Genomic DNA, 27178 nt, shown 5'->3' with positions numbered 1-27178 from the left:
TGCTTGCGGCCCGGCCCTATGTACACCATCTACTTACTAACATGGCCGCCACACTCCACAGCAAATCCCTTAGCGAATACTACGACCCATGCCAGGAGGCTGCGACGCGCAGTATCAGATGTCTCCATCGCAATGGCGGTGATCGCGACCTCTGCTCCGACTACTTCCAGTACGCCGCCCTCGGTACCCAATCTCCTCTCTTCCTCGGGCGCGCGGCAGCGGCAATGGCATACAGAGCGCTGTGATTCGGTACTGATAGCACTTTTCATTCTAGGGCCTACCGTGATTGCAAAAAGCAATGGGTACGTGATCTCCCCTACGACGATAATCCTTCGGATTTCTCCCCGGACAGCGCAGTCGGGCTAAAACATTTCCCGCGTACAGATGGAAGCACGGAAAAAGTCCAAGTAGGGGAAGATGGTATTGTGGTCTGGGATAGTTCGCTTTGCTACGGCTGCGCATCTTGAGCAGTTAATGAATGATTGGCTGGCGTTGAGAATTGAATGGGAAAAGCATCAGTGGACAAGGGTTTTTTTGAGGCGCACATGCACAGCAAACGGTTTGTGCTTTATCTACGTGTAGGAGAGATATCCTTGCATATGCCAATGGAGGACCCTTGGGTCCAAACGCCATGTGCGTGACAACAGGATGATCAGCATCTGGGTGGTAGATCATCTGGAGGACAGGCAGCATGAACGGCACAGTGTGGCGCGGGCTTTGTCGACGCGCATCCCTAGTGGTGTTTGTGGGGTCAGACTGCTGCAAAACCCGGAGCACGATTGCATCTGATAAGGAGGCGGGAAACGAGCCTCCAATGGCAGGCATACAAAGTGTAAATGCCAGGTGCGCGTAGATGCTATCCTATTGCGGTAGGCGTTTGTTCACGTCGTCATGACCCGCTGCCTCGGGATTTCTTCGCTACCTAAGTTTCAATCTGTTGTGGTTGGTTCCTAGTACCCTAGGTACTACCCTACCTGACACCTCCTCGCCCAGCCCTGGCTGCACATCTGCTATCCTGGTCCCCATTCCAGCCATATCCACTCTTTGCCGTCTTGTGCTCCTTCGCCCAATACCCTACGGTCGATCGCGTAAACCTCCTGGCCTTCGGCTCGTGCGGTGCGGCACGCTGCGACGCTTGAGATCTTCTCGTCATGGCTTCGTTGAGCGTGCACACTATCAACGAAAAGGTTCATTACTCTGGCTCCAACATTAAACAGGCCCTGAAGGACTGCGAGAAGAAGCTGCAAAAGAAGCCCAAGGATCCTTATCTGTTGTTCTGGAAGGCTGCCGTCTACCTCAAGTTTGGCCGTGATGAAGAGGCTTTCAAGCAGCTGGAGGCGCTTTGTGACTCGCAGCCAGCCATCATCGATGTCGAGTTGCTGCGCGCCATCCACTTGCGGCTATGCGAGAAGGAGGGCACGGGGCCACGGAGAAACAAGCTGTGGCAGAACGCCTTCAAGGCCACGGGATCCGACGACGTCCTCATCACGTGGTTTGAATCGGCCGCGGCCGTTGACGCCTGGGATGACGCCCAACTTGTACGACTTTCCTATTCCAGATGCTGCATTGAACGAGCTGACGCGATCGCGTACCAGGCAATCGTCACTCTGAAGAACAAGAACCCCAAGAATGAGTGGTATTGTTTTGCCGTCCCTGCGGTCCAGCAACTCGCTGCTGAGACTCTGCAGGCCAAAGATCCCAAGACGGCCACTCTCATGAGCATGCTTGCCAGGAGGACTCTCAAGATTGCCGTCGACAAGTCAATGGCTGGCGAAAAGTCTGCTGATGCTGTCACCACGCGACGAGAGCTCCGCCTCCTGCTGCAAATCTACGCAAAGCAAAAGCTCTTCAAGGAGGTCCTGGAGATTCTTGATAACCCAAAGGTGGGCATCTTCTCGCCGCTTGTCGTCTGTGATCTGGGCTTCGTTAGAATCAAACTCGAGGTTCTGGAGGCAGCTGGAATGTGGCAGGAGCTCTGGGACTTTTGTTCGGCGTCTTTGCAGCAAGAACATCAACCTGACGAGGCCGCCAAGACTTCGTATTCCCTTTGGCTCTTTGATTACTCACTTTGGAGAGGTCTCCATATCGCCTACCGCGAACTTCTCAAGAGGTAGGTATGATCTGATGGATTCGTTTGGAGGCGAAAGATTCTGACAACTCTCAGCGCATCGGACGCGTCGACCAAGCAGACGTTGACCGCCATGGTTGATTCGATATACGACCAGCATGACGAGGTGACTCTCCGAGTTCGGTTGCTGCCAAAGGTTGGTGTGAGCGCCCAGGACCAGGCGGAAATGTTTGCCAACATCTGCGCCTACTGGACCGTGTTCGCCCAGGAGCAGATTTGCTTTGAGGACATGAGTCCATACATCGAGGACTTGAACGAAGATCATCAAGCCAAGTTCCTGGAATTCTGCCATCGATTCGAGGCGGAGCAAGCCAAACTCGAGGATGGTGGAGATCGCAAGGCTGAAGCCCGGAAGCTCCGTATTAAAGCAAACACGATCAAGGTCGACTATCTCCTCAAGGTTTCCAAAGGCAACGCGCCATCCAAAAAGAGCCTGGAAGAGTTGCTGCGGGCTGCCGTGGAGCTTCAGGAGCTGGCGTCAGGCAAAGAAGACTTCGCCTTCGAAGATGCATGTGCGCTGGCCGCCATGGCCCTGGTCCGTCTCTCCCACCTGGGATCCTCTCAGGTCCATCTTTTGCAAGCTCTAGCCGTCACCTCGAAGCTTTTGCTTGCTCGTGCAGACAGCCGCAAGGCACAGCTCTTCCACGCGCGTCTTCTCTCATATGTTGGCAACATGCGCGAAAGCATGAGTGCATGGGAGGGCTTGAAAGTCAAGGAGATCCTCATGGAGACCCTGGCGCACCTCATGCTGACAAGAATCTCGATCATTCATCCGTTCCATTACAGGTCCAAAGCCGGGACGGGAAGCTGGGTGGACCCAAAGGTGTCGCTCGACAAGGCCTTGCAGACGAGCCAGAAAATTCTCAACACCCTGCAGGCCTTCATCGGTGCCGACATGGATACGTTGCAATATGACCGGCTATTGGAGATTGCAGAGCTGAAGAAAGTGTTGACCAAGAGCTTGAACAACAAGATTTGGGTCATTGAGCGACGGAGAATCGAACGGCTCCGCAGCGAACCCGTTTCGGCTTCCTTTGCCGAGATGCTCGGTATGTGCTTTGTTTGTGCTGGTTGACCTCATATTGACTTTTGCTTCTTCAGACGATGACCTCGAGTCTCTGGTAGACAACCGTGACGTCAAGCGCATGTGGAGCTACGAGCACTCCCAATCGCCACGGTTCGACGACCTAGTCGCTGCGGGACCACTGCCCGGCAAATACTGGCTTGCGCTGCATCTCCTCATCGACGAAACCTGCGGCGCCATCGCAGCTCCCGAAAGCCAACGCTTCAACACTGAAAAGCTCGAGCAGCTCGTCAACAGCCCAAGCGAGGAAGACCTCGCACAGCTCACGCCAACCGAGCGATCGCTCATTCCTGGCTGGGAAAAGCTACGCACTCTCACCAGCAAGGTGCTGTTCGGCAAAGAGCTCGAGACAACGCCAGCGGACATTGACGCTCTCAAATCCTGGCTGTCGAAGCAAGGCCTCATGTCGGTCCTCAGCGACTTGTCAATCAAAGAAAAGCCCAAGGGCTTCGTCCCCTTCGTGACGGATATCCAGCCCATCTTCCTCACGATCGAATTGCTGCAGGCAACATCGCGCCTCTGCGACACGGCAGCTCGACTGCAAAAGCTCAAGCATCAGCCCTGGCAGCGCAGCATCCCTGTCAAAGAGCTGTCGGCCCTCAAGGCTGTCGCGGGTGACATCTTTAGCCAGACCAGGCAACGGGCATTCGATTGGAAAAACAGGCTTAGCGACGGTGCTCGCGAAGATCTTGCTCTGGCGATTTCCAGTGGCAACACAGGGTCTCTGCTGGCCGAGAAGCTTGGTGACGAGTGGCTGGGCCTGACTGATCGTGTGCTAGATATTGCACTTTCCGGGGCCCATGATTCTCTGGATGGTATGTTGACTGCCAAACTGAGCTGAAAAGGGGGCCGTGGAATTTGCGTTGCATTGCTTGGCGTGGGTAGCGTGCCCAAGAGCGTGGGGTCGATTTTAAGGGACGAAGAATTGGGATATCCAGATTTCTGATTTACGACGATGGCCGTCAGTCTTGAGCAAAAGAGGTACAGGCATATAAAGACAGCATACCGCGGCCATGGAGAAAAAAGAGGCTGAAGACGAGCCTCCTTGCTGACTGGAGGATGTATATGGCATCAATCTACAAAAGGCGACGAGATCGAGCAAGAATTTCCAGAATGCCCAGGAAGAACCTTCTGTGTCAAAAACTGACTGACAAAGCCTTCCAATCAGGTCTTCGACCGCCATTGTCGATATGTCGTTCGTCGAAGGTGTAAGCCCGTCCCGATGTTGCTTCTGCTCCTGAGCTGACGTGCCGAAAAGCTTTGTGGTCTCCACGCTTGCTGCGCTGATCCTGCCTCTTGTCTTGCCTCTGTCAAGACGCCTGTCGTTTCGAGGTAGCGCATACCGTGTTTTTCTCTGCCTCCAATCAATCAAGGCAATATCGAGACATCAATTCCAGTTGTTCCCTCGTGGCATCGACACCTTTCTTCTGCTTTTCAGCCTTTGTGGAAACGCGTTTGATCCCCTTTGGTCCAATGGATCCTGGCATTGCAAACGTCTTTTCGCGCGTGGGTAGTCCTCGAGTTGCTGACGGATCCGATTACCTACTGGGATTCCTTTCGATAGCGCAAGTGCTTCCTACTGCAGCTCCTTTGACGAAGCAGTAAATGGAGTTGGTCCTTCGCGTGCTCTCCGTGCCCGGCCTCCCTCTGAATGATCTTCTTCCGCAGGGCGACCATGCCTTTGGTTTCGCGCCGTGTTGCTGCTTGCTCATGGGGTCCAGACAGCTTCTCACATCGTTTCCTCTTGTTGTGGAGTGGTTGTCGAAGGAAACCGAGTCTTGTATGCTCCAAAGATGTGAGTCTCTTCCCGTTAGGTACATCTTCCAAGCTAAAAGGGCACAACATTGTGTAGCACGCTCCCCCTGGGCTTTGCCTTCAGAATTCGATGTTCCCTTCGAGAGTCTGGGTCTTATCGCTCGTTGTGGCGGCTACCTTATTGGGCTTTTGCGATGCTGCCCTTGCTCATGGAGGATGGAGACAGCATTGTGGCTTCCTCGGGGAGGGTGTAGTCGTTGAAGGGGCAAATTTGTACCCCTAAGTCCTTCAAAGAGTCTGGATTAGCAATTTTTCCGTCGAGGGGATGCCCGGAGAAGTTGATCGTGGTCGCTAACCACCCAGCCGGTCTTTGTCCTTGCGTTGACTCCCCGGAAGCTTTCGACTAGGTGCATCATGCGTGCTTGGAAAAGAACAAACAGGGCTGCACTCAAGGTCAGCAATTTTGCAATTCTCGGTCGATAAATGCAGAAAAGAGCTTGGAATTGAGACGAAGTCTTCCACGCACATGCGGTAGAGGGCAGGTTCTCGTCTTGGGTTGAAATTGCAGATCGCCCACCAGGTTCCGCGGCCGTTCTGAAGCCTTCCATACTGTGCTTGCCCCGTTTGCTTTCAGCTCCGTATAAAACGGAGCTCATTCAACACGAAGGCGCAGACCGGTCCATGCTTCTGTACAGGTTGGTAAATTCGAGGCCGCGAGGCATCAAGAAGCTGGGCCGTTAGGGCGATCTCGCGACACCATTCCCACCACGACTCATCTCGCGCGGCCTAGCCCCGTTTTTCTTCTTCACTCTTCCTCCGCCTCTTCCTCTCATCGTCCTCCACAGCAAGAAACACTCGACCTAGCGCAGCGAGGAACTGAGACGCTGAGACGCCAGAGTGCCTCCGTACTACAGCTTATTTTAATCTGGGCCCCGTTTTCTTCCTTACTCTTCCTCCCCGGCAACAACAAACAACCCACGCATCCATCCGAATATTCTTCGCTCTTCTTTGAGGCACAAATCGCACAGCAACCATGAGTATGCAGCCATTTCATGGCGAGAGAATGCATTGAGCTGACAGACGCAGGGACTCGTCGCAATAAGCCCGTCAACTACAAATGTAAGTCAGACTCTTTTATGCACTCACTTGGACAATCGCCTGTCGCCGCGTCTCTACAGTCTATTGAAGCACTCGACTCGCTAACCTACTTCTTTGATAGTGACTAGGACGAACCGCAAGCGCGGCGGTAAGTCAATGGCTTCACGAAACCTGCTCTTTGCGTTGATTGCTCATCTGTTTACAGGCTCTCCTGCCACTGCCACTCCGAAGGCTAGCCTCTCTGGAGGTACTGGTGCAAGTGCTCCGAAGAAGCGAGGCCGACCAAGTGAGTTGACCATTTTACTCGTCATTCGAGTGGCTTCACATGACTACCAAGAGACTAATGCACAACCAGGCAAGAAGGACAAGGAGGCGGTCGTTGCTGAACGAGAGCCAACGCCCCCTCCGCATGCGCCCCCGGCCAAGGGCAAGCGAGGCCGGCCAAGTGAGTTGAACACTTTACTCGTCATTCGAGTCGCTGCGCAGAACTACCAAGGTGCTAATGCAAAATCAGGCAAGAAGGACAAGAAAGCGGCCGTTGCTGAACGAGAGCCGACACCCCCTCCGCCCACGCCCCCGGCCAAGGCCAAGCGAGGCCGTGGTCGGCCTCCATCTGTGCGCAGTCGCCTTGCGGGAACTCCTTCGCCGAAGAAGAAGGTGTCTACTGTTCAAGTTGAGTCTCCGGAGGCTGTCAATGCTCGCGACCAGCGTGCTCGTACCCGCCGCATTACCAATCGCAATGCTGGAGCACCGCCCAAGCCGGCTGTGAAGGGCAAAGCCAAGGTCACCGCCGCCTCCACGAAAAAGGGGGTCAAGTTCGCCGCCGGCGTCAAGAAGTCCGTTGCCAGTGGCAAAGGAAAGGGCAAGGAGATAGATGGTAGAAGTCTCATGCATGACTTTTGTAAGTGCGAGATACTCAGGACTCAATATGGCCAAAGGCCAGAAGATTCATTTGAACATGGATATCAAAAGCTGACATACTTGGAACAGTCCGCGACAATCGAGACTCTGTGAAGGGCTTGCGCTTTCGCGTTCAGCAGAAGAAATTGGGTGCTATGGTAAGTCTCCTCGCTCTATCAAATGCTTTGCCTACTTCCACGTCCTCCACAAACACTCGGCCACCATTCACCTCTCCCTCTCCCGCTCCTGTACCCATCCTCCACCAACACCAAGCCACTCACCTCTCCTCGACTCACCTGACTCACCTGTGTGTCTCACTCAACTTCTAAAATCTGGGCAAACACTAATGGTGATCTCAAACGCAGTGGAAGGCGTCTCCACTCAACCCAAAGAACGAGACAGCTGCTGAGAGCAACGACGACGACGAGAACTCGTCGAATTCTTCTGAGCACCCTTCTTCTCCCGGCTCTCCCGACACTCGCGTCGAAGACGAAGCTCACCCGGACGACGAATTCTCTGACGAAATGGACGACGCGGAGCAGCCCGTCGCTGGCCCTTCCTCAGGCACTACTGAATGGGAGACCACCGACTCATCCTCCGAGACCACCACCGGTGCTACCGCCAAGAAGTCGTCTGGCAAGTCCAACATCCTGCGCCACCGTCCAACGGCCGAGCAGCCGTACCCCGAGGAAGATTCTGAAGGCATCTACTACCTGACCGAGTCCGAGAACGAGGAAGGCTCCAAGATCAAACGCAGCAAGAAGGAGAAGAGCAGGTTCACCCACCACACTCTCAAGGAAGTTGCCATCAGCGCGAACCGCGTGCTTGACGACATCGAAAGCGGCAGCTCCTCCACTCCAGCTGATGGTCTATCTGGCACTGCTTCTTCCGACGAGGCGGGCACCAACGAGGAGGAGGAGGAAGAGGTCTCCGAGACGGGCAATTGAAGGATGCTGACTGATCAACACCGGTTGTCTGAGGTGGTTGTGCCTCCCAAAGGCCGACTTTGCTCCCAAAAAGGGAAATTCAAGGCGCTGACTGATCAATACGGATGATCTGGAGTAGTTGCGCCTCCGAAAGACCCACTTCCCTGCCAAATCAGGCAGATATGGTCATCTAATTGCTAAAAAAAAATACGGGGGAAGCAGGGGTTTGCTCTTTCCAAATCAGGGTGGTTTGCTTCTGCGGAAGGAAGGTCCTCGACCAAGAAGGAAGTGGTTTGCTTTTTCGGAAGGAACATTCTCGACCAAGAAGGAAGTGGTACCTAGTGGTCCAAATCAGAACCTGCTCCCTATCTCTCCAAGTGTGCCTTGAATGCTGCAGGAAACAGCGAGACTGCATGAATGCTCCCCGTCTATATGTGCACGACCTGATTCGTTGATCATCTCTCTGCTTGCGGGGGCTTGAATGCTCCCCATAATCACGGCACGACTATTGTGAATGCTCCATACCACATGCAATGCACTCAATTTTGAAATGTCCCCACACTTCTCATCCTTGACCTGGTTGAATGATGGAGTTCTCTTCATATGCTCTGGCAATGTACACAAATGCTCCCGGCATTGCCGCGGTTGAAGCTCATGACGTACGCGCACTGGGTACAGGTATGATGACATGGATATGAGGAGTAAATTGTACACGAAAAGGCCGTCCATCCGCTCATAAATGTGGCGGTGGTTCGATGATGAGAAGAGAAGAGGAAGAAGGAAATAAAAGGGGAGTCAAAGGGGAAAAGGGGTGAAAAAAGACGCGATGTCCCAGCAGCGCTCTAGAGACATCCAGGATATGTGAGTGACCTGACCTGACCGACCAACCAACCAACCAACAGACAAACAGAAGCCAAAATCGCAGTCTACCTGTTCTGTGCTAGCAGTCGTCATCTAGTCATATCGTTGTCATGGGCGCAACCATCCATCCTCCTATCCATCCCGCCCATCCATGCGTCCGTCGTTGCTGCATTGCAAATAAAGTGTCCACTGGGTTCCATGAGACTTTCATGTGGATCGTTTTTCTCCGCTCATCACTGCATGTGCCTGCCGGCCTACCTGCTTACCTACCTAACCAACAAAACAACGAATCTGGTATTCATGCACAACGAACGACGCTAATAAGCTCACAACAAGTCCGATTCATCTCCTCAGTCGTCCATGGGCTTGTCCACGAGCTCGACACCCCTAGGCTTGTCGTCTACGGGCGTCGGCGCCTCGGCGTCATCGCCGCGGAGGCTTCCAACGCTGTCACGCTTGTTGCTGATCAAGCTCTGTCTTGCCAATGCGCCGGTTTTGCCCCGGGGGAACCTGCTGGCGGAGGCGATGGAAGCGCGGCCAAGGGAGTTTCGCTTCTCGACAGTCGCACTGGTAGGCGTGGAGGAAGCATCCGAGGCGATCGAGTCGCGGTGGTTGGGGATGGAGACTGTGGTGGACGTGCTGTCGCGATTCGAATTGGAACTGGCAGTGGACGTGGGGGTACCGTTCGTCGTTGCGATTGGCGCTGGCTGCGGTTTTGGAGCGACACCGTCATTGAGAACGGGCGAGCTCTCGGCGCTACCTGGGACATCAAGAGACTCTCGAGTTCTGGCACCGCGGCGCTCAGTCGGACTGGCTTGGCTGGGGGCGATGGGGAAGCGCGTCTCCGCTGCTGAACTCCGATCTCGCCGATGTGCTCTCGGACTTGGAGCCGGGCTGGATGCGCGGCTGCGGTTGGCAATAGCACGGGCCCTTTCCTCCATTGCCAGGCGGCGGTTGCTTTCATCCGTGCTAATCGCACGCGGCCGCTGAGCGCCAGAGTTGCTGTGCGCCAGAGCCGATGCACGCTTCAATTCTCCGAAAATGGCGTCCTTATGCGCGAGGAGGTCACGAATGAGGCGGTAGCTGTAGCGCTCGTTCATGGTGAGCGAGTTCTCCTGGCGCGGGCGCAAAATGCACGGAGCCAGCGTGTTTGCGAGAGTGGTTACGTAGTGCTCGTCCGCCGAGGTGAGCTCGATGAGACGAACAAAGTGAGTGACGATGGCATCCAGAGTGGCAATGTTCGCCAAGCGCAGCTGACCCAAAGTGGACTGGATGACGGAAATACGTGCGCTTTCGCTCGTTGCGGGCGCAGTCGTGCTGTAAATCGTCTTGACGATCTCGTAAACGTGAGAAGAGACGAGCGAATCTGGAAATGGTTAGCTTGATGCCAATTCGCAGGGGCTGCTGATCGGCTTACCAGGGAGCTCTAGGAGGTACAATTTCAAAACACTGGCGACAATGGGTATCTCATACTGCTCGAGGACTTCGTGAGGGATAGGCTTGCCCGTGTTGACTTCGGCACGGAGTTTGTGGGTAGCCGCAAGAGGGACGTCGACAAGCCAAATACCACGACGGGCCTCATCTCCCTCGAGATCTGGGTAGTCTGTGTGAAGGTCAGTGTCAGGCCTGGCTACCCGTGGCATTTCTGAACTACGTACGGTTGTCAAGGAAAGTAAGGATCGTGGTAACGACAATGGGTACCCGTTTCCTGTCAGACCTTGCTCTTGCTTCAATATCAACGCCAAAGGTTTGCTCTGTTGACAAGTCAGCATCTTGAAATTACGATCGTTCAACGACCTTACCGTCCACGTTGTTGTAGTAGTTCTCGTAAGTAACTACCCTAGGCACGAAATGGCCAGTACGGTAGTTCTCCAAGAGGTAGCGCAGGTCACCCAGGGGCTGGATGGTTTCCTGGAACAGCATCATGTTGTCCACGGTGCTTTGGAGCGCAGGGATCACGTTGCTGATGGCTCCAGAAAGGTCCAGAATGACGGCCTTGATGGCCTTGAGGCGGTCCAATTCACAGCGTTCCATGAATTTCAGGTGCTCCATAATTGCCTCTTCCAAGTTGCAGCGCAAAAAGTCCAACTTCTTGACCGCAGCCTTGTAGCGATCGTCAGCCTCGCGTGCTTCACGACGAAGCTTTTCTGATGGAGTCTCGTTTGGCCGTTGGTTGTTCAGGGGATTCCATCCAGCAAGGTATTCGCCCATCGCACTGGAGGGAGAGTCGGCAGCCAAGTTCCCGCTGTCATTGGACATGACGGATGAGACCCTTTCCAAATCCTTCTTCTTCTCCGGCACTCCGGTCATCTTGAACACTCTGGGGCGGAACTGGTACTGCATCTTGGAGCTGTTGGCAAAGGTCTGGCCAACTGCACCAATGTGCCTCAAGAATCCGTTGTTGAGCAGATCCTGACCGATCCTCTCGGCGTAGCTCACACTCGTGGCGCCCATGTGTTTTTGGATATACTCGGTCAAGTCGGCGCCTGTAGCGACATTTTGGTACGTCCCAATAATGGGAAGCTTGTACTCGCCAAGCTTGACGTTCTCGAGCATGTGGGTAAGGATCTTTTTCACCTGATCGGGCTGGTAGACCTCATCGCCGATCTCGACCGGTTCGTCATCCTCGTCGTCTGGCTCCGAGAGCTTGAGGGTGGGAATCTTCTTAGGACTCTGGACAGTCTCGCTCCGAGGATCCTGAAATGCGAGCTTGTCTTCCTCCTCCAAGTCTTCCACCAAGCGGCACTTGTTATAGTATTGCGACCGGAACTTCCTCACCGCCTCAGCCTGCTTGTCGTGGAGCTTGATGCGCGATTGGAGGTCATCTTGGGAGTTCTGAACGCGTCCGGCATGCGCCTCGCACCAGCGGCTGAAGGGATTTATGACGAGCTCTCTAATGTTGGATGCGATTTTCCTGTGGCTCTGTGAAGCCTGGTCCATTTCACTGCGCACACCTTCGTATGCCTGCAAAGGAGTTAGCGCCGAGAAATACGAGGCTCGAGGTGGACCGAGTGGACGCTTCAGACCTTGCGCACACTGGCACCGTCATCGCGAGAAAAGCCTCCTTGGAAGCGGTCGGTGACGGGGCCGATTTCTGCGAGCTTGCCGGCGTACGTCTCCTCGGCCTCGGCGCGCATGCGAGCTATCGTGAGAACCTGCTCATTCTCTTGGACACCCTGTTGGAGCTTGCCGAAGAGGACGCCCAGACCTGGAAATTTTGCTCAAGTCAGCAGAGGCGTGGTGAAACGGACGAGGAGCGCGACGCACCTCCGGCGTAGTCGCCAGACCAGAAGCAGCTTGCGAAGCCAGACATGGAGGGCTGGCGTCCGCTTGGGAAAACGGTGCAGGGAGCGGACGGAGGAGAAGGTCGGTCGGCTGATGGAGAGGGGATCAGAAAGGCGTGGAGTCGGAGGAGGGGAGGAGGAGGGTGGTGGTGGACGAGGACGGGCGAGCGACGGGGAAGTCGACGAGGAGAAGCATACAAGGTATGTTTAAGTTAGGGGTTGCAAGCTGCAGCGAGCGGGCAGAAGAAACAAGGGACCGGAGCCCTCTGCTACTGGACGACGCTATCCTACGGGGACTTTACGAGTCCATGTCAGGCACAGACTGTGGCGCTGCCTGGCGTCCGTTCTCCGCTCAGACGCAAACGCGGTTCCATAAATACACAACGAACGCTGCTCATGTTCTCCACAGCCACGGCCACCACTCCGCTGCTAGGGATCCGGACATCAGAACAACAGCTTCAGCATCACCAACTCCTCTCCTCTCCTTTCTCCAGCCTCCTCCTCCTCCGCCGCCGCCATGCCCCTCGACGCCGACCCCCCTTCCGACGCCAGCCTCAACGTCCCCAAGCATCTAACCTACTGGAAGCGCTGCCTCAAGACCTTCCTGCCGCACTTCTACACCTCCAATGACTGCAACCGCTTGACTCTGGCCTTCTTCATCATCTCCGCCCTCGACCTGTTGCGCGTCCGGGACGACTTCATGACCCCCGAAGAGCGCGCCGACTACATCAACTGGCTCTACCACAACCAACACCCCAATGGCGGCTTCCGTGGCTCGCCTGCCACCGACTTGGGCCAAGGCAGGAATGTAGACAACGAGTGCTGGGATCCCGCCAACGTGCCCGCAACCTTTTTTGCTCTCTCGGCCCTCGTCATTCTGGGCGACGATCTGCAGCGCGTAAAGCGGCGCCAGTGCCTCGAATGGCTTCCCAAGATGCAGAGGGCAGACGGCAGCTTTGGGGAGACCATGGGCGAAGGTGGGCACATTGAAGGTGGTCAAGACCCGCGATTCGGCTACTGTGCGGCGGGCGTGCGGTGGATACTTCGCGGCAACGCCGAAGGCTCAGTTGAGGGCGTGCGCGACATCGATGTCCAAGGGCTTGTGCGCTGCATACGACAGTCCGAAGTAGGTACCGCTCGATTGCAGCGTTGGCCTCCCTGAAAGCTCACCACGACCCTGCAGACGTATGATGGAGGTATATCAGAAGCACCTTTCCACGAGGCTCACGGTACGTTCAGTTTAATTTTTCTTCTCTACCTTTGATTGCCTGGGCTGACGCATGTCTCAGCCGGCTTCACATACTGTGCAATCGGCGCACTAGCTTTTCTTGGTCACCTCCCGACTCAGACTCTTGCCGATCCTGAGTTGACTGTCCGTTGGCTTGTGGCACGGCAGACAGCCAGGATCGAAGTAGATGACTCGTTCGATGTTGAGGATGCACCGATTGCCCCCTCAATGGTCAAACTCCAGAGCCTCCCGAGCAGCGAGGAGCTGGAAGGCCTCTCATCCCACCCAGAGCTGCCATGGGCCGGCTTCAATGGCAGGTGTAACAAAATTGCTGACACCTGCTATGCCTGGTGGGTGGGAGCGTCATTAGCGGTAGGACACCTCCAGCGTTGTCGATTGCCATGAGTGGTACGCTAATGGCTGTCAGATGTTGGACAAACTACACCTCACATCAGAGGGCGCGATGCGCCGTTACCTCCTGGACAAGACCCAGCACGTGGTTGGTGGCTTTGGTAAGCTGCCTGGCGACCCGCCTGATATTTACCATTCCTACCTTGGCCTAGCATCTCTAGCCTTGCTTCGTGATCCAGATGTGAAGCCAATCAACGCCATGGCATGCATCAGCGAAGACGCCTGCAAGTTCCTCGAATCCCTTCCGTGGCGGCAGAAGATCACGGGGAGCACGACCGACCCAGTCAATGTAGAATCCAGTGGTGGCGGCTAGCCGCAAAGGCTGGAAAACCAATTGGAAGAAAAAGTGACCCAAGGGGCCTCTTTGCATTGCCCTAATCCGCCTCCTCTGCGCCCTCCTGCTCGCCATTGACTTTATCTACAGCTTTTCTGCTCACTTCGAAAACAACAGCGGCGTTCTTGCCTGGGTATTTTCTCCACCTGCCAAACTTCATCTCCTTGCCGACTGCTGCCACCACGCATACGCCGTCTTTGCCCCTGTCACCTCGCTCGAAAATCGACAGGTCGTTGATCACCCCGCGCACGTTTTCTTCAGCCGTTGTGGTTTCTGAGGCGCCGTTTGTTGCGCCAACCGTGCCGATCGCCTCTAACCTTTTGCCGTCTTCGCTGACCTTCCAGGCCCTCACCCAACCGTCCCAGCTTCCGCTCAGAATGACGTCCGTGTAGGGTATTGTTGCCAAAGCCGTGATCCATCTGGGTGTCTGTGGTGGAACCCATGCCTCGTCGTTGACGTCTGCATCTGCGTGTACCTCTTCTGGCTTCATTGGTGGGTCCAAGCCATGGGCCATGGGCAACGTGAAGACGGGCTTCTTCTTGTGGACAGACCATAGCGATATCGAGCCATTGTCACTGCCCGTAACAAAAGTGTCCTCATCCACCATGGCAATCTTGTCAATGCTTCCTTCAGCGTGCGCTCCCGCTTGTCCTTTGGCCATGCGTTTTTCGCTGCTACCGCCGCCACGGAAAACCAACTGACTTTCTTCAACCACTTTCCATAGTCTTGCTGTGCGGTCTCGCGAGCCGACGCTGACGCAGCGCTCCTGGGCCAGAGCCCCAATGTCCAATACCGAATCCTGGTGCCCAAACAGTGTGTCGACGTAGGCCAGCTCATCCAGGCTCCACACCTTGATCGTGCGATCGCTGCTAGCACTGAAAAGCTGGTTCGTGTTTCTTCGAAACGCCACGGCATTGACAGCATCTCGGTGGTGTGTGAAGACCTTCAAGGGGCTGAGGTCCGCGGCGCTCCAGACTATGAGCCTTCTGTCTGCTCCACCGGTGACAACGAATTTTCCGTCGGCGGACGCGGCGACGCACAGAATTGGCGCGGTGTGGTGTTCGTACTTGGGATCGTTTCCATAGTTTTTGTTGCCTCTTGTGTAGACGAGCTGCTCGGGACGACGACGGGGCGTCAAGTTGGAAGGTCGATCGGCCTGGGAGTCTTGCGGTGTTTGTAATTGCCACTTGATCAGGCACATGTCCTTGGTAACGGTGTAGGCGTAGGGGGCGCAAGTCGCAACGGCGGTTGTGGCTAAGTTGTCGGATCGGAACAGATTTTTTGTCGCGGAATCGAATTCGAGGCTCGATGCTATGCGGCGATAGACCTTTCCTTTGCCCTCGGCGACATCTTCCTTGAGCCTCTCTGCTATGAGATCGCGGTCGATCTCGGCAGCATCGAACCCGGCCTCGTCTACCTCCTCCTTGATGTTTTCAAGATACCGTTCCGCTAGACGCAGGCGGCGCTCAGCCGCTGTCTCATTTTCTCCGTCCGAAGACGCATCGCTCTCGTATTCTTCGACTTGTGCGCGGTTGTCTTCGTCGTCGGAGTCACCGCTAGAGATTGAATCTTCTCTGCGCTTCCTGCTTCGTTTTTCGGGTGCTGTAGCGGCGTTGCCAGCCCTCTTTCTCTTCTTTTGGGACGCTGGAGCTGTGAAGAAAGAGGACATGATGTTGTAGTATCGGGCTCAGCTCTAGGAGGGCTGGCGTGACTTAGTGCCTCGAGCGATGATCGCAGATGGATGGTTGCGAAATAATTTCGAGAATTCGCGCCAAGAACTCCCTCTGTCGGCGAGTCAAAGCTCCGTTTCGCCGACGCAAGCTCCACGACCCAGCGAGCGGCAGGCAGCTCCAGCTTCCGTCAACACCACCACAGCTGCCCGCCATCGATCCGCCGTCCACATCTCCTCTGTTTTGTTTCTTCCACGCGTCATCCTCGCCTGACCTCCTCCTTCCGCTACCTCGTTCCACACAACGCTCATCCCTCCATCACTCTCCGTCGACACATTAGACCAACCATCCAGCAATCATGTAAGAGTTCCCTGGTTCACCTTGCACTGGCGCGTCGCTGACTTGAGGTCAGGGAGGTCTTACTGGGAATCACGGGCAAGGACTTCACCATCATCGCCTCGTCGAAGGCTGCCATGCGCGGCGCGAGCATCCTCAAGGCCAACGACGACAAGACCAGAATCCTGAACAAGCACACCCTGATGGCGTTCTCCGGCGAGGCAGGAGATACTGGTACGTAACGTTATGTCCATCTCTGTAGCTTTGAGTCGCTGACAACGATCTGCGCTTTAGTCCAATTCGCCGAATACGTCCAAGCCAACATCCAGCTCTACACCATGCGCAACGAGAGTGACCTCAGCCCGTCGGCCGTGGCCAGCTTCGTGCGAACTGAACTCGCGAGTGCCCTGAGGTCGCGGAGGCCGTACACCGTCAACTTGCTTCTTGGAGGCATGGATCCCATCACAGACAAGCCCACGCTCTACTGGTGTGACTACCTTGCCTCGCTAGCTCCGCTCCCGTATGCGGCACACGGCTATGCACAGTATGCAATCCCATCGTTCTAAGCAACCATTTGTTGCCTCTTTGATATCGAAGAAAGTGGCTGACACAGAATACAATAGGTACTACTGTCTCTCCATCCTCGACAAGCACCACCACCCCGACATCTCCCTGGACCAAGGCATGAAGATCCTGAACATGTGCTCCGACGAACTCAAGAGGAGGTTGCCCATCGACTTCAAGGGTCTCTCGGTGAAGGTCATTTCGAAAGGGGGAATACAGGAGGTGGATTTCAACAACGAGACGATTGTCAAGCCTGCGTAGATGGCTTGGGGGACGAGTCACAGCGGATAAAGTATGATAATGAAGATGATGGGCATCAACGGCGTTCAAAGTGCCTAGAAATGCAAGCCAATCAGGAAAATCGGCCGGTCAAATTGGAGAATGATCCAGAGTAGGATGCTGCATGTATGGTGCCAGCGTTGGCACTGCAATGATCCTGGCTAACTCCAATGTTGCTTTGAGGTCTGAATTCGACTTCGTTTTTGCTCTTCAATAATGGTTTGCCTGTTTCATTAGAAGTTCCACGCTGGAAGTATACACCTCGGTTTGCGGATCAAACTGCCCCTTTTCAGAACTTAGTGTTCAAGCTTGGAATCTGTACCCATGAAGCCTGATGCTCCGTAATTCAAGGCCACTTCCGCTCAAGATACCATAACAGCCCTGATCTCCCTGATTGATGAGTGCGAGCGAAATCATATCGAAACGGCAACAAAGTAGTAGTGAAAGATCAAACAGGATTCTACGAGGGATTGGACGAGCCTGGTGCAGTACACCACCAAGTCAGTGTTGTCGAGTTGACTGCCGTCAATGACATAAGACTGTTTACTTTGGGCTCGTTCGAATGGAACAAGTCGTAGCTAGATTTCGGCAGGAAACCCGTGCAGTGCCTGATCTGCTTGTTCCACTCTGCCATCACAGCCTAAGAGGCTCAGTGCATTAACTTGACAGAGTAAATGTAGACTGACATGGATGGCTGGTAACACAAGAAATGGTCGAGTGACACAAGGCTGTAAGAAATACTGTGACACCCAAGGAACTGGACACTGTGCATAGCTTCTCCATAACTCTTGATGCCGCTGGTTTGCATAACTCTCGGATTTAGGATATGCAGCACATGTCTGTCAGCGTTGACAGACAGTTGTCGAAAAGCCGTCTTATTAAAATTTGGTACAATACATTGAATGCAGTTTCGAGAGTTCATCTGGTAGCGACGTAGGAATCCAGTGAGTTTCAAAATCAGCAAAATCAACAGACTCGATGAAGTTTGCTCGAGGATGGCAGGAAGTCGCAATGCACCCAAGAGCAAGTCCGGCTGCCCAAAGCGGCATAGCGGCGGAACATCTTTCTTCCCGACAGGCACGGCCCGCGCAGGGCAGTTTAAAAACCTCACGGGTCCTTTGGCCGAATCCTCTTTTTCTCTCTTTGATCAAAAACCAACAGAGCCAGCCACGACCACCGCCCTTCACGCTCCACGGCGGTGCGTTGCCAGTCACTTCGCGTGACGTGGCTCTGGAGATGAATGACTCCTGGATAGGAAGCTCGCTCCCCGTTGTGTCGTCTTAATTGATGGCGATGGGTTGAGAGTGTCGATAGATGGGACACATTCCGTGATTTGTAAAATACCTTACTGTTAATGCTATCTAGCGTGATCGCCCCCATTGGAAGTACCTCCGCCCGATTGTTGTCACTGCGAGACATTCGCATCCCCATAAGCCCAAGCCGAGGACAACTTCAATGGCGCAGCATAGGCCAATCCTCCCGACGTAAATGCCCAACTTCTGTAGCCCGTCGCCTGTAAAGTCAGACCTCGACGGCCAGCATGGAAACGGACGGGCAGTAGCGCGAGTTCCTGGCATCAGAGCCTGCAGAAGCCCGCGTGCCATGATTCTTAAACCAACGGCTTTGGCGGGGAGGAGCACCCAGTCCGAGAGAGTGAAGTTGATCCACGATCCCAACATCTCCGCCGGCTCCTCCGCGAGCTGTGTGACCCGATGCCTTCGCCGCCGATTGCCTCTGCTCACTTCGCCTGACTGCCGACTTGAATCTTGCTCGTGATCGTTGCCTGTCTGATTTGCCGGGTCGAGCGCTTGGTGTTGAGTTTCCTCAACGACTTCAGGGAGCACGATTTCAACACTCACAACCCCAGTATTTTCATCCCTCGAGGCTATCCTTACGGTTGCGTTTCCTTGATGTGGTCCAGCCGTTTCCGTCGGAGATCCGGCCCGTGAAAGACCTGCGTTGATCTCATCTCTTCGTGGGACGCTCTCAACGAGAGCCATGTCTGTCTCTGGTCGTTCAGCGCCAGACGTGGTGATGCTGTCACTTGTCGGTTCACCGCTCGGTACATCCTGGTGTGAATCCCCAGTCCATGTCCAGTTGAGGTGGGAAAAAAGCCAATTGGCCCAGCCGCGGTCCTGCGTCCGCGCCCAGTGCTTGAACTCCGCGTCGTGATTTCCCCTTCGCTCAGGAGCTTCGCCTACTGTGTAGATGTCCGGATTATCGGGTATCAACACTCCCTTCTCCACCGACTCGTACATCAGACGCTGCATGTGCATGACGGAATGGCGCCAAGCAACAATCAGCACGGCTGGTGCTGTTGCCAGTTCCTTGGCAAAGCCAACAAATTTTTCAATGGAAGCTTCTGTAATCAGGGAAGACAGGCGCTGTTGCAACATTGGCGTCCAAGGGTTGAAGGCTTGACGGGACGGCAGGAATTGAGATGCGGGAACTAGGAGGAGCCTTTGATAGGCAGCGTGGAGAATGATGGGCGCAAACACCAGTTCGACTGCAATTGAGAATCTGTAGTGGATTGGATTAGCCCCCATAAGGAGCGTCTTTGGGGGGAGGATAACTCACATTCCCTGAACCCAAGGTCTCCATCTTTGGATTCGCAGTCGCTGTCTCCTAGACAAGTTCGAGCGCAGGATCGATTCATCGAGGGCCGAGATGGCGACTGAAGCCCATAAATCACCATCATTGGTGATCATAGACAAGAGTTGAGCAGGTAGTCCGGCAGTGAAAAATCCAGGAATGTGGTACTGATCCCTGACGAGCTGGACGAACGAGAGCTCAGGGTCATAGTCAAACGTCTGGCAAGAACTTAGTCAATACAAGAAGCGACAGATATCTACCAGTGAAGCACTCACCATTATGCGGTCTTGAAGTGCACTTGCCCACCACATGCAAGTGTAACGAGAGAGTGTCCCTACTATTGCAATGATTGTGCCGCTCAGGTTCTCAGCCTCGACTTTTCTGGCGATTCTGGGGTCTTTTTGAGCAGGCAAAGCAGCACCAGAGGAGATGTGGACTCGTTTCCGCTCGACAACTCCAATAGCAGCGAGAACATCATTTTGGGCATCCCGGAGGGCGCGACCAAGGGCACGTGCTTCTGGGTTTACTGGATGGCCATGTTCATCATACATCTGGACTCTTTCATTTGACATTTGGGGTCCTCTGCTTTCTTGCCCAACGACAACGCTTCCTTCAGGAAAACGCTCCGGGGGTCCATACGCGGAACGGCCCTGGACAACTTTCAGCGCAAGTTGACGACAGCTTCACAAAACTTTTGAGAAGCTAAATTAGGAAGACAAGACTTTGGATACTTACCAGGACTAGTCTAGTCAAGAATGCATCTCGCCCCATAATGTCGCGTCAAAGCAACAAACGGGTGCTGCGTATGCTCGTTTGCTGTTTGTCAAGTCCTCAACGAATGCTCCTATACCATGACGTGGATTTCAGATGGCGATATCGAATGTATGAGGTTTCGGTTGAATATGGCGGATCTCTGATGATTCCTTGGAATTAGTTGTCCAGAGGCACAGAGGACACAGCGAGACAGCCGTCGATGATGCGCGCGTGGAGGTCCGCCTACAGCCGCGCTAGTCGTGAATCCCTGTGCCGATCACCGCTATCGATACGGAAAATTGAATGATTGATTTGAATTCAAACATAGTACTTCTCTCCCACCACAACCACTTCCTCGACCATGGCGCAAAAGGTCGGCTCCAAGACAACTTTTGAGGTCAGCAAGACCATTGCGCCCATCCACGTCGGCGGCGCAGTTGCTCTGAGCAGAAACGGGCGCATTCTTGCAACATGTCTGGGCGAAGACGCCCTTTTGACCGACCTAGCCACAGGCACCGAACTGGGGCGCATTGAAGGAGTACGTTTGCGGCCCTTAGGAAGACTTCGCTTTTATCTGACATTGACACGTAGAACAGGATGGAGACGTAATCACAGCAATGACCCGTAAGAATCCAACGGCTCTTGAGACGGCTCTCGCTGACCCAGTGCAGTGACGCCCTCGGGCTCTCACCTCGCAATATGTTCCCGTTCGCTTTCGATGCGCATATACGCGTTAAAACCGTCGACTTCCGAGGATGCGATCATGGACGCCGGGCTCACAAGATCTTTGAAACCCCACTCGTCGCCAGTCGTAGTGTGCGCAACCGACCGCACAGGCTCTCTGCTCGCTACTGGTGGTGCAGATGGTATCGTCAAGGTCTGGGACATTCAGGGTGGCTACACGACGCACAGCTTCCATGGACATAGCGGACTCATCACTGCCCTGCATTTTTTCGAGGCTCACGTCTCCAACGAGAAGTCGAGCGGGAGAAAGGGCAAGAAGTCTAGAAATGAGGAAGACGACGACTTATCCATAAGTTTCAGGCTGGCTACTGGTGGTGAAGACGGCAAAGTCAGGGTGTGGGATCTCAACAAGAGGAAAAGCGTGGCGAATCTTCATTCGCATGTCTCTGTTGTGCGAAGCATCGAATTTTCCGAAGAAGAGAATGCACTTGCAACCGGGAGCCGAGACAAAACTGTCATGGTCTGGGATGCCCGGACTTGGAAAATCAGAAGCACGATCCCAGTGCTGGAAGGCGTAGAAGACATTGGATTCCTGGAAAATGGATCCGTCATCTACACTGGCGGCGAAAACGGAACTCTTCGACTCTGGGCCATTTCAAATGGGAGAGAAATCACCAAAGATCAACCCGCTGGCGTGGAAACAGATTCGATTGTTCAGATCATCCACCACAAGGACCTACCCTACATCCTGACTATACACGCGGATCAAACTCTGGCCCTGCACTCAACACGTCCATTGGAAGATTACGAAGAGCATGCCACGCTTGAGCCGTTGCCGATTCTGCGCCGTATTTCCGGAACTCACGACGAGGTGATTGATCTGGCCCATGTGGGATCAGACAACTCATACCTGGCGCTCGCGACGAACTCGGAAGATGTTCGCATAGTTTCCATTGCCTCGAAGCAAGATGATGAGATCGATGAGCAAATCGGCGGGAACTACTTTGGAGCCGACAAGGCGTTGCTCAAAGGACACGAAGACATCATCATCTGCATGGACTCGGACTGGTCTGGTCACTGGCTAGCGACGGGAGCCAAGGACAATGCTGCCAGATTGTGGCGATTGGATCCCGAAAACGACTCCTATACCTGCTTCGCAACTTACACAGGTCATGCCGAATCCTTGGGAGCGATCAGCCTGCCCAAGAACAAGCCTCAAGTCGGTTCCGCGGCGCACTCGGATCCTCTGGCCCATCCTCCTGCTTTTGTGATCACCGGCTCGCAGGACAAGACGGTGAAGCGATGGAACAACTCCAACGTCAAGCAAGACACGCACAAGGCATCAAGGGCTGCATGGACCCGCAAGGCGCACGACAAGGACATCAATGCCATCGACATCAATCATAACGCAACCCTCTTTGCGTCGGCTTCGCAGGACAAGACTGTCAAAATATGGGCGGCAGAAGAAGGCGAGACCGTCGGCGTTCTGCGAGGCCATCGCCGAGGTGTTTGGACGGTCAAGTTTGCACCGAAAGAGACGCCATCGATAAACGGGAGCGGTAGCCGTGGGCTAATCGCGACGGGTTCGGGAGACAAGACGGTCAAAATATGGAACTTGGCAGATTACAGCTGCTTGGTGACGCTGGAGGGCCACACTAACAGCGTGCTGAAGCTGGCCTGGCTGCCATACTCGACAGACGACGACGCGCGGGACAAGCGCGGCCCAGAGGTTGCATCCGCCGGTGGAGACGGTCTTGTCAAGGTCTGGGACATAAGCAGTGGAGAATTGGCAACAACGCTCGACAACCATACCGATCGCGTGTGGGCATTGACGGTCAACGCTAGCACGAAGAGTCTCGTTTCGGGAGGAGGTGACGGCGTCGTCACTTTCTGGGAGGATACGACGAGCGCTACGATGGAAGCGGCAGCGCATCAGGAATCCGAGCGGGTGGAACAGGAGCAAAAGCTGCTGAACCTCGAGCATGTCGGCAACTACCGCGAGGCCATTGGGCTGGCCCTGCAACTGAACCAGCCAGCGAGATTGTTCAAGCTCTTCAAGAAGGTCGTGGAAGCCGAGGAGCAAGAAGAGGAGAGTCTGACGGGGCTCCGAGCGGTGGATGAGGTGCTCGGAAGCCTTGCGGATGAGCAAATCTTCACCCTGCTACTGAGAATCCGCGACTGGAACACGAACGCGAAGACTGCGCAAGTGGCTCAAAGGCTGCTGTGGGCTCTGATGCGGCTGTATCCCGCGTCAAGACTGTCGGGACTTCAGATGGCCAATGGCACTCAGGCAAAGGGTAGCGTCAAGGGGGTCATGGAGGCGCTGCGTGCGTATACGGAGAGGCATTTCAAACGGGTGGACGAGCTGTTGGACGAGAGTTACCTGCTGGACTACACTCTGAGGGAGATGGACGAGGTAGTGAGCGTTTGAGGGCGAAACTGGGAAATGAGGGACGGGCAAAGGCGATTGAATTGGTAGAGACGGTTGCGAGACGTGGATGTTGAAGAAGGGGGGAGGTTCGCATAAAAGATTAGCACGTGGAGCGGGACAACGGTGGAATGTTGAAAAATAGACCAAACTCTTCTAGGTTAAATGGACATTTACGGTTGCCGCCAGTGGACTCGACGGGCGGTGATTCGTCTGCGGGTTGCAATCCTTTTCCCCGGCATGGATATGGACGAGAGGTGTTCCTTGCATGTGCTGCAGCCACCCGCAGCGCAGGTGTCAAAGGATCCTGAGGCCTGATGTCGAGCAACAAGGCAGAAGATAAAGGGTCCAAGATGGTGCAGAGCATTCCTGCACCGTTAGCTTGTTGTCGACTGGTGCGGCCGGAGGGTACCGTGGACCAACCATGACCATACGGGGTGACAGGCTGTCAGTGCAATCAAAATGGGCCCAGACGCCGAGGAGGTAAACTATAGGCACATTGACTACTTGTACTTTGCATTTTGCTTCTCCTTTTGACTCGGACCCGTGCGTGCGCTCTGATAACTGTCTTTTCCACCTCAGTCGTTGCCGTGCTCTCCACCTTTGGCCCATTTCATTCATGTTGACTTGAAAAATCCATTGCCTCGCTGGGCGACGGTGATTTGGCTGGCTTCTCTTCGTCATGGCCGCAACGACCTTTTCGCAGCGTTCCCTCAATCACAACCTGAATCCACCTCCGCCGGGGCCGCTTCCTTCGCTACCAGCGACCCCACAGACCGCACGACCGGACTCGTCGGCGCTGCCATCGACCGGCAGACCCATCTTTCATCACACCAAACCCTCCCTCAAGCAGTCGTCCACCACCTGCGCTCGTCCAGGAGCTGCAGGTCAGGGACCGCTCAAGAAGCACCACATGCCAGCCGCCCCGCCGCAACCCGCCAAGACGCTGCGCAAGACAATCAGCGTGGGTTCTTTTCCCCAGCCGCCCAAGGGTATCAGCAGTCGCACCAACGCCAGCGGCCCCAGTCCCTTGTCGGCCGCCGCCTCGGTCGCCTCACACCCCGATGGCCTGCCAACCGACAGGCGCAGCTCCTCCTCCTCCTTAACCGTTCCCAGCGGCGACTCCACCATGCGGACCCGTTCTGCGAGCGCGAAGTCGCGTCAGTCGCTGCTCAGGTCGCCTCACGCCATGCCCAGTCCCCAGACCAGGACGCCCTCTGCCGGCTCCAACTTGCAGACTGTCGACACCCCCGGCAGCGAGGGAAATGACGCGCACGACGCAGGAAAAGACACGGCCGACAAGACTTCGAACGAGTCCAAGGGAAATGTTGTCGTCAGTGTCAGAGTGCGACCGCAAGCGGGCACGGCCGACGACGTCAACCACGGAGACTGGGACTTGGACGGCCGGCGAGGCTCCATAACTTACAGCGGCAAAGAAGGGGGACAATTCACCTCTGGTATGAATAGTCTTTGGATCGTCGAGGCAAACATGCTAACGAGGGTCCAGACAATGTTTTCACAGCAAATGATAACAACGCCAAGGTGTACGACGCAGCGGCCAAGCGCTTGGTCCGCAGAGTTATGGAGGGTTATCACGGTACCGTATTTGCCTACGGTATGACTGGTACTGGAAAGACCTTTTCGATGCAGGGCACAGCTTCCTCGCCCGGTGTGATTCCCTTGGCCATCACCGATATCTTTTCCTTCATCCGAGAGACCCCCCAGCGCGAGTTCCTGCTTCGCGTGAGCTACCTGGAAATCTACAATGAAAAGATCAACGACTTGTTGTCGCCTCCACCTCCGACCGGTCCAGGCATGCAAGCCGTGCCGCAAGAGGAGATCAAACTCAGGGAGGACAGTAAACGCGGAGTCTATGCCACGCCCTTGAAGGAGGAAATCGTCCAAAGCCCCAACCAGCTGTTGAGGGTCATTGCCAGAGGCGACAACTGTAGGAGAGTTGCCGGAACCCAGTTCAACGCCCGCAGTTCTCGCAGTCACGCCGTCGTCCAGATTGTAGTCGAGAGTCGAGAACGTGTTCCCGGAGGTGGCTCGCTTTCGGAAAATAAGCGCGCCGCCACGATAGTTCCAGGAGGCGTCCGAGTGTCGACCTTGAGCTTGATTGATTTGGCAGGCTCGGAGAGAGCCGCGGACAGCAAGGAGAGAAGAACCGAGGGCGCTCACATTAACAAAAGTTTGCTGACGCTAGGTACCGTCATTGCCCGACTGTCTGAGAGCAAGGGCAAAGAAGGCGCCGAAAGAGACAAACATCTGCCGTATCGTGATAGCAAACTGACTCGACTGTTGCAACCGGCCCTTTCCGGAAACTCTCTTGTTAGCATTCTTTGTACCATTTCCATAGGATCCACCGGAAGCGCCGCAAATGTTGCCACGCACATCAATGAGACGCTCAACACGCTCAAGTTTGCCTCCAGAGCAAAGAATAGCATCGTCAGTCATGCCAAGAAGGCCGAAGAGGCGCACTCTGGCGGTGATGCTGGCAGCCGTGCTTTGTTGGACCGGTATCGGCACGAAATCCAGGAACTGCGGAAGCAATTGGAGGCCAAAACCAAGGAAGAGGCCTCTGCCAAGGATGTCGAAGAAGAGAGAGCGCGGGAAGCAGAAGAGAAGGCACGCCACGGAGAGCAAATGCTGGAGCTCCAACTAGCACGAACCGCACTCAAGGAGCGAATCGAGCACCTCAACAGGCTGATCCTGAGCTCCAAGTCGTTTGGCGTGAACAATCCCAGCAGGTCTTTCTCAGCCATGGGTTCCCAATACCGCAATTCGACCATCAGCACCAATGAAGGTTGGCCGGTCTCGGTGCGGACATCGCGGGCTAGTGAATTGACGATTGAGGTCCCTCATCTGAACCGCACATCATCCGGGGGCTCGGCACTCTCGCTTTCGTTGTCGCATCAGAGCAATGGCTTTGTTGGGGAGCACGGGTCCGAGGACAACGATTCACTGGGGGAGAATGGCGATGGTACAGCCAGCGCGTCGGCTCAAGTCCGAGCATTGCAGGCAGACATGGCAGACAAGAATCGATACATCATCACGCTGGAGAAACGACTTTTGCAGGCGCGGAGGTCAAGTCAGCCGCGAGCATCAATATTGATGTCAAACGGCGGCCAAGAAGACGAAGAGGGCGGGATCGAGGCTGTGCTCAAGGAAAAGGACGACGAAATCGCCGAGCTGCGGGCACGACTAGACGACAAGGATCGAATGCTTAACGCACTGCGGTCGGCGGCGAGAAAACGAGACATTGCGGACCTTAAGGTGGACACGTCTGTCGACCGGACTCGAGCACAGGCACGGCGCAGCGCAGGAAGCACGAGCAGTTCGGTCTACACTCGACCGTCGGCAGCAATGAGCCCGGTTTACACGTTGTCGCCGGGGTCGGAAAAGCGGATGCGAAATGTTGAAGACGCGACTCGGACGCTGAACGGCATGATAACCGAGCGGGTGGGGAAGAAGGTGTCGCCGGTTGACGCCAAGTAGAGATGGTTTTTGTTTGATTTCGTCTTCTGGGTATAATGTTGGGTGTTGAAGGAGCGAAATGGTCGGGATTACATGTATTGATGGATTGAATGAGGGATGGATGGATGGGCTGGAGTCTTGCGTGATACCCGGTTCTCAAACCAACAGCCTTGCAAAGACGCGGCCAAGGTGGACGAGGCAGAGGAGTCTTCACTCAGTAATATTTTTTTCTGTTGGTCCAAAGGAAGTCTTGCAGGGGCTTCGCGGCGGCAGCGTCAGAGACTAGTCGGACGTGTTTCACATTGCGCGGAAGCGATTGGAAGTGGCCCGAGCGTCTTGCCGCATCTGGCTGAAGCAAGTCATCACTTGGTCTCTCCAGTCGACAT

At 55.0% G+C, this 27178-nt stretch overlaps 10 protein-coding genes across 10 annotated transcripts; 7 read left to right on the top strand and 3 right to left on the bottom strand.

Moving 5' to 3' along the window:
* Positions 1–59: 59 nt before the first annotated feature.
* Positions 60–314, top strand: BKA78DRAFT_237715 (cysteine alpha-hairpin motif superfamily; the record flags this gene model as incomplete). Its single annotated transcript, XM_066883874.1, has 2 exons — positions 60–169; positions 275–314. Coding segments are annotated over 2 exons (150 nt in total), but the record flags the coding sequence as incomplete, so codon positions are not given.
* An 837-nt stretch (positions 315–1151) lies between these two features.
* BKA78DRAFT_300374 (N-acetyltransferase B complex non catalytic subunit-domain-containing protein) lies at positions 1152–4158 on the top strand (the record flags this gene model as incomplete). The annotated part of the gene is made up of 4 exons (XM_066887186.1): positions 1152–2110; positions 2165–3177; positions 3230–4027; positions 4058–4158. 4 exons carry the CDS (start codon positions 1152–1154, stop codon positions 4156–4158), a joined length of 2871 nt encoding a protein of 956 aa, XP_066738588.1.
* A 2824-nt stretch (positions 4159–6982) lies between these two features.
* BKA78DRAFT_60538 (uncharacterized protein) lies at positions 6983–8077 on the top strand. The gene is made up of 2 exons (XM_066893450.1): positions 6983–7123; positions 7331–8077. The coding sequence occupies exons 1-2, from the start codon at positions 7121–7123 to the stop codon at positions 7910–7912; spliced, it is 585 nt and encodes a 194-aa protein (XP_066738587.1). The 5' UTR covers positions 6983–7120; the 3' UTR covers positions 7913–8077.
* A 1025-nt stretch (positions 8078–9102) lies between these two features.
* On the bottom strand, positions 9103–12065 carry BKA78DRAFT_300372 (rho-GTPase-activating protein-like protein; the record flags this gene model as incomplete). The annotated part of the gene is made up of 6 exons (XM_066887185.1): positions 9103–10118; positions 10170–10355; positions 10411–10506; positions 10555–11716; positions 11779–11960; positions 12020–12065. The coding sequence occupies 6 exons, from the start codon at positions 12063–12065 to the stop codon at positions 9103–9105; spliced, it is 2688 nt and encodes an 895-aa protein (XP_066738586.1).
* Positions 12066–12553: 488 nt separating this feature from the next.
* BKA78DRAFT_334169 (putative geranylgeranyl transferase beta subunit) lies at positions 12554–13988 on the top strand (the record flags this gene model as incomplete). Its single annotated transcript, XM_066890174.1, has 4 exons — positions 12554–13162; positions 13220–13265; positions 13326–13636; positions 13692–13988. 4 exons carry the CDS (start codon positions 12554–12556, stop codon positions 13986–13988), a joined length of 1263 nt encoding a protein of 420 aa, XP_066738585.1.
* A 61-nt stretch (positions 13989–14049) lies between these two features.
* On the bottom strand, positions 14050–15678 carry BKA78DRAFT_334168 (WD domain, G-beta repeat-containing protein; the record flags this gene model as incomplete). Its single annotated transcript, XM_066890173.1, has 1 exon — positions 14050–15678. One exon carries the CDS (start codon positions 15676–15678, stop codon positions 14050–14052), a length of 1629 nt encoding a protein of 542 aa, XP_066738584.1.
* A 167-nt stretch (positions 15679–15845) lies between these two features.
* Positions 15846–17079, top strand: BKA78DRAFT_60456 (nucleophile aminohydrolase). Its single transcript, XM_066893448.1, has 4 exons — positions 15846–16039; positions 16092–16249; positions 16310–16559; positions 16639–17079. Coding segments are annotated over exons 1-4 (612 nt in total). The 5' UTR covers positions 15846–16037; the 3' UTR covers positions 16841–17079.
* Positions 17080–17982: 903 nt separating this feature from the next.
* Positions 17983–20398, bottom strand: BKA78DRAFT_290235 (uncharacterized protein). Its single transcript, XM_066885782.1, has 4 exons — positions 20186–20398; positions 19726–20100; positions 19436–19668; positions 17983–19378 (listed from the first exon to the last, which is right to left on the bottom strand). The coding sequence occupies exons 1-4, from the start codon at positions 20219–20221 to the stop codon at positions 18220–18222; spliced, it is 1803 nt and encodes a 600-aa protein (XP_066738582.1). The 5' UTR covers positions 20222–20398; the 3' UTR covers positions 17983–18219.
* Positions 20399–20547: 149 nt separating this feature from the next.
* Positions 20548–23606, top strand: BKA78DRAFT_327876 (WD40-repeat-containing domain protein). The gene is made up of 3 exons (XM_066889562.1): positions 20548–20741; positions 20800–20827; positions 20875–23606. Exons 1-3 carry the CDS (start codon positions 20565–20567, stop codon positions 23316–23318), a joined length of 2649 nt encoding a protein of 882 aa, XP_066738581.1. The 5' UTR covers positions 20548–20564; the 3' UTR covers positions 23319–23606.
* A 622-nt stretch (positions 23607–24228) lies between these two features.
* BKA78DRAFT_259252 (kinesin motor domain-containing protein) lies at positions 24229–26813 on the top strand (the record flags this gene model as incomplete). The annotated part of the gene is made up of 2 exons (XM_066885352.1): positions 24229–24772; positions 24823–26813. 2 exons carry the CDS (start codon positions 24229–24231, stop codon positions 26811–26813), a joined length of 2535 nt encoding a protein of 844 aa, XP_066738580.1.
* Positions 26814–27178: the final 365 nt, after the last annotated feature.

The sequence above is a fragment of the Phyllosticta capitalensis genome (assembly GCF_038381095.1).
Source record: "Phyllosticta capitalensis strain CBS 128856 chromosome Unknown BKA78scaffold_13, whole genome shotgun sequence".
NCBI lineage: Eukaryota > Fungi > Ascomycota > Dothideomycetes > Botryosphaeriales > Phyllostictaceae > Phyllosticta > Phyllosticta capitalensis.
This window is presented reverse-complemented; position numbering and strand designations above follow the sequence as displayed.